The sequence below is a fragment of the Dermacentor silvarum genome, chromosome 1 (assembly GCF_013339745.2).
Source record: "Dermacentor silvarum isolate Dsil-2018 chromosome 1, BIME_Dsil_1.4, whole genome shotgun sequence".
In the NCBI taxonomy this organism is placed as follows: Eukaryota; Metazoa; Arthropoda; class Arachnida; order Ixodida; family Ixodidae; genus Dermacentor; species Dermacentor silvarum.
This window is the reverse complement of record NC_051154.1, coordinates 188,349,277-188,366,510: the sequence shown is the minus strand read 5'-3', so window position 1 is coordinate 188,366,510 and position 17,234 is coordinate 188,349,277. Positions and strand designations below refer to the sequence as shown.

Below are 17,234 nucleotides of genomic sequence, written 5' to 3'. Positions count from 1 at the left end.
GTAACAAGAGAACTACAGTACCTAAGTGGCTTGCAACATAATTCTTCAGTTTCTAGCACCAGGTACTATACAAGAAAACACCACTATTCCAAACACCAGTGGTTTATCCTAACATTTAATCTAACAATGTGAGTGTTCATGTGCTAAAAAGATATCTTCAATTCTAGAAACACACCCCAGTTTGCATGATTACAAAATGCAAAAAACTAAGGAAGAAGTGGGCTGTGTGCAAACAATTGAAGGGTCCTCGCAACCCCCTTTTTTTTTATCATGGTTAACAAACTTGCATAGCTGCTAGGCAATACTACCATGAATATGAGCCAAATAATTACTCCTGCACATGGAAAGGGCTGCACGCCCTTTCCGTCAATTGTACACCTGCCACTTTTTTCCTCACTCCTACACAAGCATAAGCACAATCACTACAGGTAGATTTCAAAAAATGTCAGGACTTGTCAGGTATTCCAGCAAAAGCAAGGGCAGCTAAGTCTTATCACTGGTGGGGCAGTAGCAACATATGTGGCAGAGAATGGTAACCCTGTACTAATATCATGGCCTCAGAGATCAGGCAATGCGATGGAGGTTCATGCTACATGATATCCTAGCCATGGCAATACGAAAGCTCGGTGCAGTGATAGGCAACTTGTGGTGGGCATCATTCCATGCTGCTGCAGTGTGCAGCTTCGGGTGCAGTAGGAACAACAAAATAGAGGAGAAGGCTGCAAGGACATGGCCGCAGCATTAATAGATAACTGAATTGGTAATAAAAGACGTATCCAAAACCATTGTAGGACAAGATCACGGAAGTGATGCCCTTTAATACTAGTCACATTTTATAAAAGTGTTGCAGGGCTGCCTTGAAGTGCAGTGGTAGAGAAGTAGCCATAATATGTGCATCCAACAAGGTTTCTTGACAGTACAGTAACACTATGAACAGAAAGGCAATGTACGTCGTCAGATATTTTCAGGCTGGTAGCTTTCATCTATTTGCATTTTACTGGCTTACTTCATAGATTTCAGAAGCTACCTTGTAACTTCTACATGTAAGACTAAACAAGATTTTAGTTTAATGATTCTGTGTGCAACAAAAACATTGAAAGCATGGAGCCCTTATACCGTATTTATTCGAATCTAGGCTGATAGTATTTTTCAAATAATCATATACGAAACTCGATAAGAAAAATGTCCGCCGTTGGAGGGGGCCACGGGAGATGCTTTTTGCGTGCGCCGCAATGAGGATGGCAAACATTGATTGTGCGCTCCTTCAAAAGTGCAGCATCTCTAATGCGCTTGATGGTACTGAAAATAGTGCACTGTTTGAAGATGGAATATAGCGACGAAGCTAGCAGCGACAGTGACGTAGAATGAGCTCGGCATGTTCGTATTTACCGTATTTACTCAAATCTAGGCCGACTCCGATTCTAAGCCGACCCCCCAAAAGTTTGAAGTCAGAAAAAAAAAAAAAAAAAAAAAAAAAAACTTACCTCGAATGTAGGCCGAACGAAAAAGCTAGGACAGCATTCGCAAAATGAAACATTTATTAAATTTGAACATGCCGAGCTCATTCTATGTCACCATCGCTGCTAGCCTCGTTGCTATCTTCCTTACTGCTGACATCTTCAAACAGTGCGCTATATTCAGTACCATCCAGCGCATTAGAGATGCTGCATTTTTGGAAGGAGCGCACGTTGCGGCGAACGCAAAAATCATCTCCCGTGGCCCCCTCCAATGACAGACCGATGCCGAAGTTCCGCCTGGCTTGAACGTTTGACGATGCCTCTACGGCTAACACAACTACCGTATTTATTCGATTGTAACGCGCACCCGTTTTCCGGGAGGAAAAAAAAAGTCCTTTACAGTGCCACGCACCTCATGCTTTCAAACAGAAATACAACTTTCTGTCATTTGGAAAAATAGATTTCCTCCCGATGCACTGAAGTTGCGATGAATAAAAAAAAGTCGCAGTTTCGCCTGAAAGGCGATGCATCGAATGCGATAGCAAATTAGTAGACCGCTATTAACAAGCACGGTGTCACGCGCGCACAAGCAAACATGAACACATCTCGCTCGTTGACTGCGGAAACGAACTGTCAGAACGCTGGAGACGGAGCGCGCCTTCGTGCTAGCATGCGTCTCGCTTTAACGCGGCGAAAACACGGCGCGCGGCGGACTTTACCCGTCGCAGATTGCTTTCAAGATAGGGCCAAGGCGATCGTATCGCCGGAGTGGATCGTCGCAGATTACGTCCTGCTTCGGTCCACTGAAACCGTTCCGCATTGCTTTGCTGGCGAAAATCCTCTCCTTCTGTTTGCGCCAGTCCCGCTCGCAAGTTTTGGATTCTCCGAACGCCCGTGATGCGGCCCGATTTCCGTCCGTCTCCGCACAGATGATCACTTTGCTTTTAAATGCGGCATCATGATGAACTCGGTACTTCATGCTTATAGATAGAGCAGACGCTGAGAACGTGAAGACAGACGGTAGACTATTGCCTAAGCACGTGTACTGCAGCACACGGAGGAAGCTTCCGCATGCTACGGTAGTTAGGCTCGACGCACGTGCGAGGCGGCCATTTTGAAATGCCGACGCAGATTTAGGGTGGTGTTGAAAGTGCGCGTTAGATTCGAGTAAATACAGTATTCGTTTAGAAAGCGGCACTATAGTGGCATCGCCCATTTGGTGCCATTACGATAACGCCACACCGCGCGCCGATGCTGCACCATACCGATACTACCGATACGACGCAGGTCAAAATGGCGACGCCGCTCGTGTACTTCAGTTGGCTACTGGCGCGGCTAGTAGCGGCTGCGATACTGACTTTTCTAGATGGCGCTAACTATGCACCGTATTGATCAGTTTCAGTTAAAAATTGGCGCATTTTTTAAAATCCTCGAATCTAAGCCGACCCTAGAGTTTCGGATGTGATTATTTGCAAAAAACTATCAGCCTAGATTCGAATAAATACGGTAATAAATGCCGTTTCATTTTGCGAATGCTGTCCTCGCTTTTTTGTTCGGCCTACATTCGAGGTAAGTTTTTTTTTTTTTCTGGCTTCGAACTTTTGGGGTGTCGGCTTAGAATCGGAGTCGGCCTAGATTCGAGTAAATACGGTAGTTAAAATTAACCCTTTAGAAATCTGCAAAGCAAACTGCGGATGGATATAAATACGGTGAATGCTTCTGTAAACATAAATAGTATATGAAAGATTTTTTTAATTCCAAGGAACTTGTGATAAAGCTTTGGAGAAAGTATTTTGGAGGAAACGTTTTGGTGGCGACATGTTTGTGACGACAGAGACATGCATCAACTTCTAGGCTCCAATAAATAGAAAAATTTCTCATATTTCCTGCATCTCTTGCGAAATTCGGCCTACTTGATGAGGCCCATGAATTCTGGTGCCATAGCTAAAGAAGCAGCACAAATGAAATATAAATTAACACTCTGCAGAAATATGCAATAAATACCAAGGATCACAGGCAGTGCATCAATAGCTTAAATTCAACCAATGGTGAAACACAGGCTACAGTTCAAAGCTCTCATGTGTGACCATACTTTTTTTTTGCAGTGGATATCTGACAATACCGTAGTTCATATTCTTAGCAGTCAAAGTGCATGATCACTTGAGTTTAAAACAAAATGAGGACAATCGCCAAGCCAGCTTATCAGCAGCAAAGTTGGCAGAGGAAGGCACAAGAATGAATTACAGGTTTGTGGCATAACAGACAACGCAAGCTAGTGTGAAACTGCTCAAAGCAACAACCTGATACGGTCTGATGCATAGTGGTTCGCATCAACCAGCTCCTGTCCAGTACTTGTGATGTCCTCCACACGACTTCTGTTGGCGTTCAGCTCCTGAATAAAGTTCTGGTGCTTCTGAACTTTCCCATTGAGGTTGGTGGGATCCTGAAAGGATTTAACGAAGATGCTAATGAAGAATACAGAAAAACAAGCAAACTTGTCACATGCCCAAGTTACATTGCATGACCAAGTTTTAAACTATACATAATTACAAGCCGAGGTTAAAAAATGCATATTTTTTTTTTTTTTGCACTAGGTCATGCTACTGAAACAATGCTGTCAATGGGTACAAGTAACATTTGTAATACATTTCAGCAGGATGCATGCCCAATCATAACATGTTTGAGCAATAACTTATTTCTGTAACAATGCTCACAAAAGTAAGCATGGGCAACAGCAGTGGTAATTTCCAAATTGTTTCTTACTGACACATTTTTGACTTTTCATTTTTTTTTACCTTAAATTAGGGACCTAGAGATTTATATCCTAGAAAATATAGTGAGAAGCCTCAGAGTTCCGTAAATAATATACAGTCGAATTTCGTTAATTCGAACACGCTTAATTCGAACTGACGCTCTGGTCCCGTCAAAGTTATGTGTATTTCAATGGGCGAAAACGCTCGGTAATTCGAACGCGAAAGCATTTGCGATGGTTAATTCGAACATACTGCGGACCTACAATGCTCTCAGCAGCGCGCCGAATAACGCGGCGGCGCCTCCGACCGGCATTGCTCCGACACCGCCATAGAGCAAAAGCTTAGGAGAGACCTCTTCACGCAGCAGCGGAGGCCCAGTCCGGCCAACGAACAGCCCCACGCCGGCAAACACTCGCTTCCCGATAACAGCAGAAAACTAAACTTCAGGGAGTGGCCTAAGGGTATAGCCACGCTAGCGGCAAAAACGCGCGGCAGAAACGCGTCATGCCACGTGCGGCAAAAGCGGCAGGAATCGGGGGTTTTGCGGCGTGCCGCGCGAAATGGGTTCGAGACCCATTTCTGCGGCAAATGCCGCGTGCCGCGAGATGAAGAACCAATCAAGAGCGACGAGGGTGACATCACGGAGCCATCACAACCGGAGTGCTGCCGGAGGTCCGCGCCGGGTTTTTAATCGACGATCGTCGTCTCTCGCATGAAACAACGAGCGCTCGCGCAGCGCGGGAGTTCTTATCGCGCTGCCGCACGGCGAGATGCGCATGCCACGGTGGCCTCGTGGCAAGGCGTTGACGCGCGGCAACTTGACGCGGCATGACGCGCGCGTTTTTTGCCGCTAGCATGGCCGTGCCCTAAGCTGGCCGTACCGGCGGCGTCAGCACCCACGCCGGCAAACGCTCGCTTCCCGATAACGGCAGAAAACGAAACTTCAAAGAGGCTAATCTGCGCCGAACCGGCTGTACCGGTGGTGCCAGCGGACGCGCACGGAGACAGTCGAAGGTGAGGGAGCTGTGAGGGACTTGAGAAAGAGGGCGAGGTGAGCCACCGAAGCGGCGCCAAATCCGCTTTACTGCCGCCATCCTCTCTCACCTTCGACGGTCTACGCGTGCGCACCCGTCGCCATGTCGGCGCCGTCCGCTCCCTGAAGTTTCGTTTTCTGCCGTTATCGGGAACCGAGCGTTGGCCGGCGTGGGCGCAACTCGCTATGCGCTTGCGCGGCGCGAAATTTCCCGACTCGCACCGTTCGTTCATCGTGCTATGGTGCTCGAATACTTCAAAAATATGTCCTTCCGTTAATTCGAACTTCTTTTAATTCGAACAAACTTTCGGGCCCCTTCGAGTTCGAATTATCGAGATTCGACTGTAATAGGTTTTCCATAGTCAGTTTCGATTTCGCTTCCCTGGAGGATACTGTGTCGTGACGTCACGACACAGTACTACGTGGTCACATGACAGGCAAGACACTGCGGCGTTTTGATACTCGCTCCGGCTTTCTTGGTCATCTGCTATGCTGCTCTTACATTGAGTGGCAGCATATGAGGCGACTGAGCGAGCCAGTACCAGGGCCAAAGTCACAATATCCTGCTCCCACACACACTGTGTCATGGCGTCATGACACAGTATCATTCTGGAAACGAAACCAAAACTGGGTGCAGAAAAGCTGTTATATGAAATTATTAACGGCGGTCCGAGGCTTGTCAATTTTTTTCAGGGTTTAAAGGTCTAGGCATTTCATTTAACGCAAGAAATTATTAGTTGAAAAAATGTAAGTACCCCTCCCCTGTAACCCTTCGAATGCAGTTTTTTTTTTTATTTTAAAAAATGTGTACTGCTCCTCAGCCCCTGCAGGGTTTTTATTTTTGTTGTTGATTTAGCAGACATTTCATGCTATATAGAAGCTGGTTCTTCGTCATCATTTTCTCCCACTTCCAATTTAGAATTCATAAACAGTTCACCGATTCCATGCATTGTACATAAATGCAGGCAGCAAAACACGGACACAAGAATGGGAAGGACAACACAAACATTGACTATCAACTGTGCAACCTTTCAGTTGATAGTCGGGATTTGTGTTGTTTTTCTCGTGCTAGAGTGTGTTTTGCAAGCCTGAATTTCTGTACCATGAGGGAAAACCAACACATGGGTATGAAATTGGTGTACCATGGAGCAGGGAATCGCATCTTACCAGATAGCTTTCATCCATGGCAATCTTGAGCTTCTCATTGATCCAACCCTTAGTCTCATCGCAGTCCCGCTCAAACTGCTGCAGACGATACGACTCCTCCAGCATGGTATGGCGAGTGTGAGAGCGCTCAAGCAACGCATTCCTTCGCTCCAAAAGCTATGAAACGAAAACAGTACAGAGAAGCAGTTTGCGGTTAAAAATGCTAGAGAATACAACATGACAGCTTTCCATATCCACAAAGTTTCATCAAAAATAACAATGAAACACTTACAGCAGCTCTCCTCTGAGCAACATCATCTGCGGCATAATGCTGCCCTTCAATGAGCTTGGTTGCAAACTCGTCCAACGCCTGAAGGAAAACAGAAAGGCCGGCCAATAAGTCTTTTTCAACCCACCTTACCATGCTCTAGGTTGGCTAATTAGTACTGCTCCAGATTGTTCTAGTGACCATGTAAAAATATGCATATGTGTAACATCAATAGGACACAAATACAGGAAGGCATGCCAAACCTTGATTTTCTCCTCCTGTGCATTGAGAGATTTTTCAAAATCTTCGTGCTTCTTCAACAAAGCTTCAACCGAATCAAGAGAGTCCCCAAGGTCTTGGTTGGCAAGGAAGGCCTCCTGCTTAGCCATCCATGTGTCTGCTTGCTCTGTGTCCCGGTAAAACAGCTGCAGATCCATACACTGCTCATATAAGATGCGCCGCTCTTCCCAAAGAGCCAAGAGGACACTCTTCTCATTTTCCAGGACACCCAACTGCATGTAGGAAGTGAAGAATACAACTTAGTTTGGGAGACCAACACACATCAGGTCAATCATGCTACAATTTCAACAGCAAACGGGAACCACACTGCTGCCTCATCCAAAATCTTGTGCAATTCTGCGAACTAATCTACAGGTACTGTATTTCCTGGTGCATAAGTTGCGTTTTCACCTTAAATATTTTTCGCCAGTGAGTCTTATACAGTCGAACCCACTTATAACAACATTCAAGTACCATGAAAATTACATTGTTATAACCAGCACTGGCATCAAGCATGCGGTAAGAACAGGCTGAGCGTTATTGCGGTCTCTCTTTCTGTCAGGTCTCAAGAGACTGTGATAACCTGCAGCCTGTTCTTACAGCATGCTTGCCACCAGTATTCTCCTGTCATGGCTTTGCCGTGAGCTTCTCTGTCATAAAATCCATTGCCTCTGCCTGGTATTGCCAGGGCATGTTTGCCACTAGTGTTCATGTGCAGCCTACATGATTTAGCTGTAAAATTTCGTTTACGTGATCTCGGCGTTTCTCACGCAGCATTATTAAGTATTTCCAACACAGCAATGGGCACTGAGAGTAAGTGCACTTGCTCTAAAGACATGTGCTCTAGTTTCTCCGAATAACTACAGCATGTCTGTTCAATGCCTTCGATGGCTTCCAGTTAGGTGGAATAAATATTGGTTTACTGCGCCGAAGAGGAGTGTTGAAAATTTTTTTTCTGCAAGAATTTGCAGCTCATAAAAATTAGTTTACAGAAATTTAGTGCCATGAAATGGGCAAGTTCGGCATTTCATTAAGTACATGCGTGCATAGTTTCATTATGCCGACCGAATAAATATAGGTGCATCTTATATACCGGTGCGACTTATATGCCAATTTTTTCTTCGAAACTAGTGAAAAGTGGAGGGTACAACTTATACAAAGGCGCAAGTTACAATCCAGAAAATATGACAATATATTACTAGCTCAAACCTTTGAAGCCCAATGCACATGAAACCTACACGAGGCAATCGGCAAGATATATAAAACAGACACAAAAGCAGCAGCAATATGTAAATAAGGTAAAAAATTTTACTTACCTTCTCTTTTACCTCATCAACAGCATAGTGTTTCTGGTCTAGCAGGATCTGCCCAGCTTCAGCAGTTGAACGGAAGCTGTCCTCTCTGGCATCAATTTCACCCTGAAACCACACAGCACATGTAACGTTGACACTGGCCATGAAGCTCTTCATATGCTCCACTTTGAAAGAAGACCATAAAATATTAAAAAGCACAGAGCACCTTGTGCTCCTGGTGACGTTCCAGCAAGGCTTCCGCACCAGCAACATCCTTAGCCAATTCATCTGCTGAAATAATGGCATTCATGTCATGAATCCATGACACAAGGTCTCTGAAATCTGCCAGAAAACGGTGCAGCAGGTAAGACTCGTCCAGACGTCGCCGTCTTTCTTGGGCCTAGAAAAAATGTAACAATTGAGGCTGACATAGCAAACAATAGGGTGGCACAGCAGAAGTACAAAAAATACACAAAACACTGCATCTCAATCAACGTTAGAGGGAAAATGAAAATTTTTTCTATACAAAACAGTCAGAACTAAAATGAACCTCACAATGATGGGACAGAACAGGCACATTGAGCAGTTTGTAATCAGTATGCTAATACAGAATGTGTGAATACAACTGCGTTCTGTATTACTAGTCTTGCCCTTTATTTGCAGTCATAATGTCTTGAGAGTGAATCCTAAAGCCTCAACAAATTTTTTTTTATTGCAAGCCTTAGAATGGAGACGTACAACTGCCCCAGGTTTCCAGCTAGAAAAACATTACAGTGATAGAAAGCATCCAGCTGCCTGCTTGCAACAAATCTAAGCACTGCATTCATCAACAATTCACAGTCTGAATTCTCCCTTTTCTCACCTCATCCAAATTGAATAAAAAATAATTTCTAGGTTCTAGTTTCCTGCGCGATATTCATAAATTTTTACCAAGAATATGCTGTCCACCACAGCTATTCTAGGAACTTGTGAAGCAATTTTTAGTGAAGTTTTTCGCAGCAAGTATGAGTTCACAATAGCAAAATTTTACTGTGTAAAGCTTCATTGTACCATACTTTGTCTAAAGCAAGTCATTAATGTTGCTACTTTGCAAAAAGCAGCAAAGTATGTTACACTTTGACTCCTATTTACTACCAGTTAAGTGCAAATTCTAAAGGCATGCAAAGAACAAGTTAACAGGCAAAAAGCACAGTTTCAGTGAGCAAGCAGAGGCTTCACTTGCCTTTCTCTTGAGCATCTCCCAAGTGGCCATGATTTCAGCATGTTTTCCCCTTATCTGATTCCCATGGTCACTGTGTATGCTGCAGAGCCTGTCAGCTTCTTGGCCCAAGGTCATCACCTATAATAAATGTGATGCCACTTGCACCAGGCACTTCAAACTAATTGAGAAGAAAAACAGAAATCTGCAGCTTTCAGTACAGTCAACGACAGATTTTTCAGATATACCCGATAATTCAGACACCTTCGTTGCACCGTCACGTGTACCCCTAGAGCCAATGCATAAGAATGTCTGAAATTTTGTATGCTAAAACCCTTCGCTGTCCGATTTTTTTTACTTCTTTTGCCATAACTGCAGATCCGAAATGGCATTAATCAAAGCCACTACCACCCCCATTATTATTATCTCGCCGCCTAGAACCAGCGCTCTCACACGCCAATCCGCTGTCAGCAGTAGCAGCCCGGCCGTGGCAGCGCTAAGCCTAGCTGCTTCGACGTTCACTACCAAGCACTCGCGCACACCGACCCGCTGGCAGCCATAGCCACCACAGCAACGCTGGGCCTAGCTGCTTCGTTGTACGGTACCAAGTGCTCTCGCACACCCATCTGCAGACAGCCGTACCTACGGCGGCAACGCTAGGCCTAGCTGCTTCGAAATTTGCTACTAAGCTTCCTGCTGTTCGGTGCCGTGTGTCTGAAAAAATTCGACACTGTCAGCAATGGCGCCGACTTTGGCTTTGTCATCCAGGGTCACAGGACACAATATGTATTGCTCAATTATGCACGCATGCATCCCCTCAATCCTGTCACAGTACACCTAATAAGTGTAATACACCTAATAAGTGTACTAGCAGGCCTTCAGAGCTATTTCGGAGGTGCCTGTGGAGAGTTCAGCCCTTGGGGGCAATAAAAGGCATGCATTCATTTTTTCGGACCGCCTGTTTTTTTTCAGACATTTTTGCCGCCCCTAGAAAGACTCAAAAATTGGACGTTGACTGTATTTACTACACCCTATGACTTTTATTCAAAAAGATGCATCAATCATACCTTGTCTTCCAAGGCAGCAAGGTCTCTCTCGATGCCCTCATGCTTGCGCTGGAGAGTCTGCACGCTCACCAGGTCCCGGCCATAATCATCAGATGACAGCACTACATCTTTCTCGGTTATCCATGTAATTGTCTCGTCAGCATCTCTGCAAGCATCAACATTTGCACAATGAGAAATCAAGATAATTAAAGCGAAAACACTCTAAAGTAATAGTATTTGCACCTCTTCCAGATAAGAGATAAACATGAAGTTCCAAGAGCCACAGTGGAAGTGGTGCTAAGTACATTAGGAAACTGACGATCCAGTCAATCTCTGATATATCAACTCAAAGCGGATAGCGAAATAGTTCAATGTATCAATAATTCCAAATGCAGTTGAACTTCGATATAACAAAGTCAGTAAAATCGGCAATTTGCTTCCTAATATTGAAATTTCATTATAGTAAAATTGGATCTTTTATGCAAATAAGTACAGTTGCTGATGAAATTTTCTTACACGGAAGGGTCCGCAAGTTCCTATTTATCGGGCAATCAGAAAAGGTATATTTGAATGAGAAAAAAAATCACTTTGTTGAATTGGAAAGTCGGCAACGAAAGATACGGTTTCATGCCATGCAGACAATATCTTAAAATCGGTGGTAAAAAGCGAAGCTAGTCACGTTTTCGCGTCAACTGCCAATCTCCCTGCACTCGAGCGTGCATGATCACACTATTCGCAAGCTCGCTCCCTTAGCCCCCAATTTCCTGCTTGTGCGGGAAGACCGTGCTCATCAAGCCACCATCTTTCTTGGTTTTCACTCTAACACTTGCTCTAGGCATACAGCTGTAGTGTGCGATAGGATCTTAATTGCACTTAAACTTTATACAAAACATTACACTGCTCCGCTTTTGCGGTAGCTCTTGGTCATAAGGTGTGCGATTTGAGAGGTGCATTCCCAAGCAGCTGTAAATAATTCAACCATTTGACCATTTGCATCCGCGGAATTTTCCATTTATTGTCTCAGTATTTTTTCGTGGTGGCAGTGAAATTTCATTATATTAAAATCTTGCATAAACAAAAAAGAAAATTCTGGGGTTTTACGTGCCATTGCCAAGATCTGATTATGAGGCATGCTGTAGTAGGGAACTCTGGATTAATTTCAATCACCTGGGGTTCTTTTACGCATACCCAATGCACGGTACACGGGCGCTTTAGCATTTTGCCCCTATCGAAATGCAGCCACAGTGGCCGTAATTTGATACTGCAACCTTGTGCTTAGCAGCGCAACGCCCAAGTCACTAAGCAACCATGGCCAGTGCATGTCCAAACACACTGTTATATGGAGGTTCAAAATACATAGTTTTCTATGTACAAGAAATTATAACAATTTAACGTTATATCGAGAATTTCGTTATATTGATGTTTAACTATAAACTATGCCTATCTGAAGCTTATCAAAAATTTACTCCCCTCACACGAATGTCGGGGGTCGCTCACATTGCTGAATGGTCATTAACGGATCACAACGTTAACCATAAAATCTCGCATCAGCTGGCAGAGAAACTGTGGTGCGCCTCGCTCGCGTGGAAGTATCAAGGTAGAAATAGACACAGTGCGGAAGCAGACTAGCCTGTATGAACATGCGCTGGGTCACTATGTGCAGTACAAGTGCACATTCAGTGCACTTGTACTGCACATAGTGCATGAACAAGGCTGGCCCGCGTGTCCATACAATGCGCCGTTTAAACTGCCAATTATCATATGCCGGCAATGAGGCGACCAGGCCTATGCCTATGCTGCTAGAGTTGAAAGTGGCTTTCAGCTTGCTGAACATCCGAGTTCATTCCTACTCAGGTGCAACTCTGCGAGCGTGAATGAATTGCCATCAGCGTGGACTGTGGGCCCGCAAATCGCACAACGATGAGTCTTGCATGAGTTTTGTTAATTTAAATCTAAACTGTAATTGAAAAAGCTGTCTAAGTGGGGGTTTCAGTCAGAGTCGTTTTGGCTGCTCACGGAACACTAAAACAGTGTTCGCGGAAACTCTACAAGACAAACCTGGCAGTGCAAATATCTCCAGTTCAGCATCCCATGCCCAGAGCCACTGAGTGAAAAGATCGAGTGCCATCCATGCTTTCTAGAATGCGCGTATCGGACCGGGAAGCTTTTTACAATCTTGAAGCAGTGTGACCCACAATCTTTTCGATAACAATTGGCTGCAGGTAGTATGTTTCACTGCACGGCAATTGGCTCTTTCCTTTATTAGTATGCTTCACCGCATTACACGACTGTGCTGCGATGAAGCTTACTAAAGCAAAGCCGTGGTATGCTGCCCGTCAGATTCAATGCCTTGTTTGACTGCATCTGTGAAAACAGTGTCGTTTTGTTGGCATTAATATTTCCAATGACATAAGGAGTGGTTGCAGTGTCATTAGGAGAAGTGCACTTGCAGGGGCGCAGCACAGGTCAGCGTTCGATATATCAAATGTGCGGTAAACGGGAGGTCGACATATTCGTAGCATAGTGGTATACTTTTGCACATGGGATTTCCAAGGCGATCTTGCAACTGTTCCATATAAACAATAATTCGATATATCAGGGTTAGATATACCCGAAATAGACAGTATAAGATTTTTAACTGCTGTAACCCCTACAGTGGTGGCTCAACAGGTATGGTGCTTTAGTGCTGAGCATGAGGTAGCAGGTTTGAGGGTTCACGGTGGATGTATCGCAATGTGGGCTGAACGTAAAAATACTTGTGAGTCATGTTTTTGGTGCACATTAACAAAACCCCAGGTGGCCAAAATTATTCGAGAGCTCTACACTAAAGCATCCTTTAGAGCCCACTGTGCAATTTTGAGTCATTAAGTCTCATAAATTTTAAGATTTTTCATTGTACAAAAGAAACATACAAATGCAAATTCCCTGTAGTATTTCTTCACAATTAACATGAGACAACGCACTGACCTGTTGAAGCGCTGGATCTCGTGCGCGCCAAACAGCCTCTCCTGCCGCAGCAAAGTGAGGGACTTCAATTTGTTCCAAGCCTCATTTAGCTCCTGGAAGCGATGGTAGAACATGCAGTTTTAATACATGAATACTGCACTTTGTACAGCTTGAGGCACGAAGTACTGAAAAGCTATGAACAAATGTGCCTTGAAAGTTCTAGAAAAGCAATGAAAAACTTAGTGCCCTTACACTCTGAAAGACGACGACCAGCGAAGCTGTTATGCGTTTTTCTAAAATGACGAAATTGCATATACGTATGACTAGATAAGGGTGTCCCAGCTAAATGGAGCCAATGTTTAAAAAACGACGGAGTGTGCTAGGAGGCTCAAATCAACTCAGTGGTGTTGAGGATCGTGTGTTCTAGTCTGCGGTATTTTTTTCGTTTTGCAAAGTCAATTAATTAGTATAAACTAATTGCCTAACTTTTAAAATATTGGCTTCACCAAGAAAGTGCCGATACGAAAGTTGTAGATCACATTTAAAAATGTCCGACTGAAGTGTTTGCAACTAAGTACCATTGATGGAGTTTCTTATAATTGCCCTTAAAGAAAGCTCGCGAAATACAAAAACAAGCGCGTGATAGCGCCACTATTTCAGCGCCCCCAGACGACCGACCAGTAAAGGACATTGTTTGCATGCTTTTTTTCGAGACTCACTCGCGTGCCCTGTCGCGATCGGGCACACACAGCGAGTGGCGGTGATGAAGGTGTGTCGGGCTTCGAGGTGACGTGGCATAAACATTTCATTCGCTCCACTTGTGGAATGAACTCGAACACACAAGGCAAGAAAAAATATAAATAAATAAAAATAATAAGGAAGTTTTGGCTTGAGTAAATGTTGAGGGCAAAACTCTTTGATCGGGAGAAAAATGCAATTGTCATGTTCTTCTATTCGTTCGCTATCCTATCTTGCTAGCGAGAGTTGCTGGTGCGTACCTTGCGGCACCGGAAATGCCAAGCCTGTCCTGGAACTGTTGTACAGATATGCGGATTTAGTTCCTTGATCGGTCGTCTGGAAGCACTGAAATAGTGGTGCTATGATGCGCTTGTTTTTGTATTTTGCAGCTTTCTTTAAAGGCAATTACATGAAGCTCCATCATGGTACTTAGTTGCAAACAATTCAGTCAGCCATTTTTAAATGTGATCAACTTTCGTATAGCCACTTTCTTGGTGAAGCCAATATTTAAAAAGTTAAGCAATTAGTATATATCAATTATTTGACTTTGCAAAACGAAAAAAAAATACCGCAGACTAGGACCCGCAATCCTCAACACCACTGAGTTGATTTAAGCCTCCTAGCACACTCCGTCATTTTTAAAACATTGGCTACTATTAGCTGGGACACCCTGTTTCAAGAAATGCGATATTTGTGTGCTACCTTCGGCATTACTTTTTCTGTCGCAGCCGATATCATTTTAAGACGAGTACAGACATAATTACGGCAGTAATTATAGGAATTAAAACTAACTTAAAATTTTAAAAATAGAAATTGGAAATTAAAATTGCAGGGCGGGGATGAGCAAGCGTCGTTTTCAACCATCGATTCATTTCGCTTCGTGGCAGCGCATGGCAAGCGCAGTCCGCACACCGACAAAGCATAGTACCTAGATCGATCATTCATAATCACGCTCGCTCATCCCCGCCCCGCAGTGTGAGGGAAACAGTGTCGTCATTCTGGCTGTTTCGGGTTTTTCGAAGGGTGTGCAGGGTTCGTACAGGTTTCCAAGGCAAAAATTCAAGGATATTTCAGGACTTTCCAGGACCTGTAACAGGTTTTTCAAGGACTCAAAGCGGCATCCAAAGTATGATTTCTTTACTCTAGCATTTCCAAAAATGACCAATTTTATTGCAATTACCGTATTTTCCGGAGTATAAGACGCGGTTTTTTTCTGAGTTTTTCTTTGGTGCGACTTATACAAAGGTGCGACTTATATATCTTTTTTTCCCCTTTCACTCTCGAAATTGTTTCCTTATTTTTTTTTAAATTGCGGCAACGAATGTCAGGTTGTTGAGTGAGCAGTTGAAGCCAGAACAAGAAGATTCAGGTCGCAAAACACCGAACGCAACTGAAAAATAAAAGGGGGGAGGCGAGGGGGTCGCCGGGTAATGGCTGCTGTACTTCGCACAAGCTACTAAAACAACCAATAAATTTCGTACTTGCGAGCCACGAAGTTATTTTTCTTTTTGTTTTAATATTATTTTGGCCTTTTTAGTATGTTCTTTGCCATTCTTTGCCATTCTTTGCCCATCGTGTGTGTGCGGTCTGTGGCTGTTCTGTCGCCATCTTCGCTTTGTGCGGCTCGTTTCACAAGTGCGTATTCGTTTCTCTGGTTCCACCATGCCGCCTCGGCAATCGCGCAAGAGCTACACAGCAAAGTTCAAGTTGACAGCGGTTGAGTTTGCGCTTGAAAATGGTAACCGTGCCGCTGGGCGACACTTTGGTGTGAGTGAAAAGATGGTGCGCGACTGGCGCAAGTCGGAGGAGAAGCTGAGGGCTATGAGAAGCACGAAGAAAGCTGACCGAGGATTGAAAGCCCGATGGCCTGAACGAAGCCCGCCTGCGCGCGTGGGTATTAGAACAACGTGCGGAAGGCAGGGGATTGTCAACTGTGCAGTTGCGCCTGAAAGCGTGCACGTGGGCTCAAGAGATGGGAGCTGTTGGTTTTGCCGGTGGAACTTCTTGGTGCTTCAGATTTATGAGGCGCAACTATTTGAGCATCAGAGCGCGCACAACGCTTTGCCAAAAGCTGCCCGAAGACTTCGCCGAAAAGTTGGATAACTTCAAGGCGTTCGTGAAGAAGCAAGTGGAGGAAAATGAGATCGCGGAGAAGCACATTGTCAACATGGACGAAATTCCATTGACATTTGATATTCCGATGGGACGAACTGTTGCGGAAAAGGGTGACAAGTCGGTGCTGCTGCGAACAACAGGACATGAAAAATCGCATTTTACGGTTGTCCTTGCATGCTGCGCCGACGGAACCAAACTGCCACCGATGCTCATATTTAAGCGGAAGACACTGCCAAAGGACAGCTTCCCTTCAGGTGTCCTCATCCAAGCGAATGAAAAGGGATGGATGGACGAAAGCATGATGAGCATTTGGCTTGACAGGTGTTTTGTTAAACGACCAGACGGCTTTTTCCATGTAAAAAAAAGTCTGCTCGTCATGGATAGTATGCGTGCGCATATTACCGACTCAACACTGCGGAAGGTAAAGGCTGTCAACTGCACGCCTGCAGTCATTCCAGGTGGTATGACGAAGATTCTGCAGCCTTTAGACATCTCCGTCAACCGCAGCTTCAAAGCTGTACTGCGGCGTTTGTGGGAAAGTTGGATGACTGAGGGCGAACATAGCTTTACGGCCACTGGACGCATGAGACACGCGACGTATGGCGAGGTGGCAAAGTGGGTCGACGAAGCGTGGGCTACCCTTTCTGTGTCGACGATAACTGCAGGCTTTCAAAAAGCTGGCCTTGTTGCTTCAGCGCCTGCTAGCGATTGTGACAGCAGCAACTCTGAAGATGACGATGTCTCTGCAGCCCTGCCTAGTGAAGTGGCCGAACTGTTCGACAGCGCATCGGAGGACGAGGCCTTTGACGGTTTTGAATAACGCGCAATGTATAATAAATCTTTTTTGCTGCTTACAAGAATTAACTGCATTCTTGCCGTAACTTGTGGCACCTTGACTGACGCGTTAGGGGGATTCGGTTGATCCGGAATAGGTAAGTACATTGCATCTGAAACGGAGTGCAT

General features: G+C 44.7%; 1 protein-coding gene across 4 annotated transcripts in view; it reads right to left on the bottom strand.

Moving 5' to 3' along the window:
• Window positions 1-17,234, bottom strand: part of LOC119436536 (spectrin alpha chain-like) — a 145,105-nt gene that overhangs the window by 89,965 nt on the left and 37,906 nt on the right. For all 4 annotated transcript variants that reach the window (XM_037703406.2, XM_049658460.1, XM_049658464.1 and 1 more), the window contains exons 7-15: window positions 13,440-13,531; window positions 10,494-10,638; window positions 9,451-9,567; window positions 8,455-8,628; window positions 8,253-8,354; window positions 6,921-7,169; window positions 6,682-6,759; window positions 6,411-6,566; window positions 3,758-3,900 (exon numbers count right to left, since the gene is read on the bottom strand). In XM_037703406.2, the coding sequence (XP_037559334.1) occupies window positions 3,758-3,900; window positions 6,411-6,566; window positions 6,682-6,759; window positions 6,921-7,169; window positions 8,253-8,354; window positions 8,455-8,628; window positions 9,451-9,567; window positions 10,494-10,638; window positions 13,440-13,531 (1,256 nt within the window). The remainder of the gene's footprint in view (window positions 1-3,757; window positions 3,901-6,410; window positions 6,567-6,681; window positions 6,760-6,920; window positions 7,170-8,252; window positions 8,355-8,454; window positions 8,629-9,450; window positions 9,568-10,493; window positions 10,639-13,439; window positions 13,532-17,234) is intronic.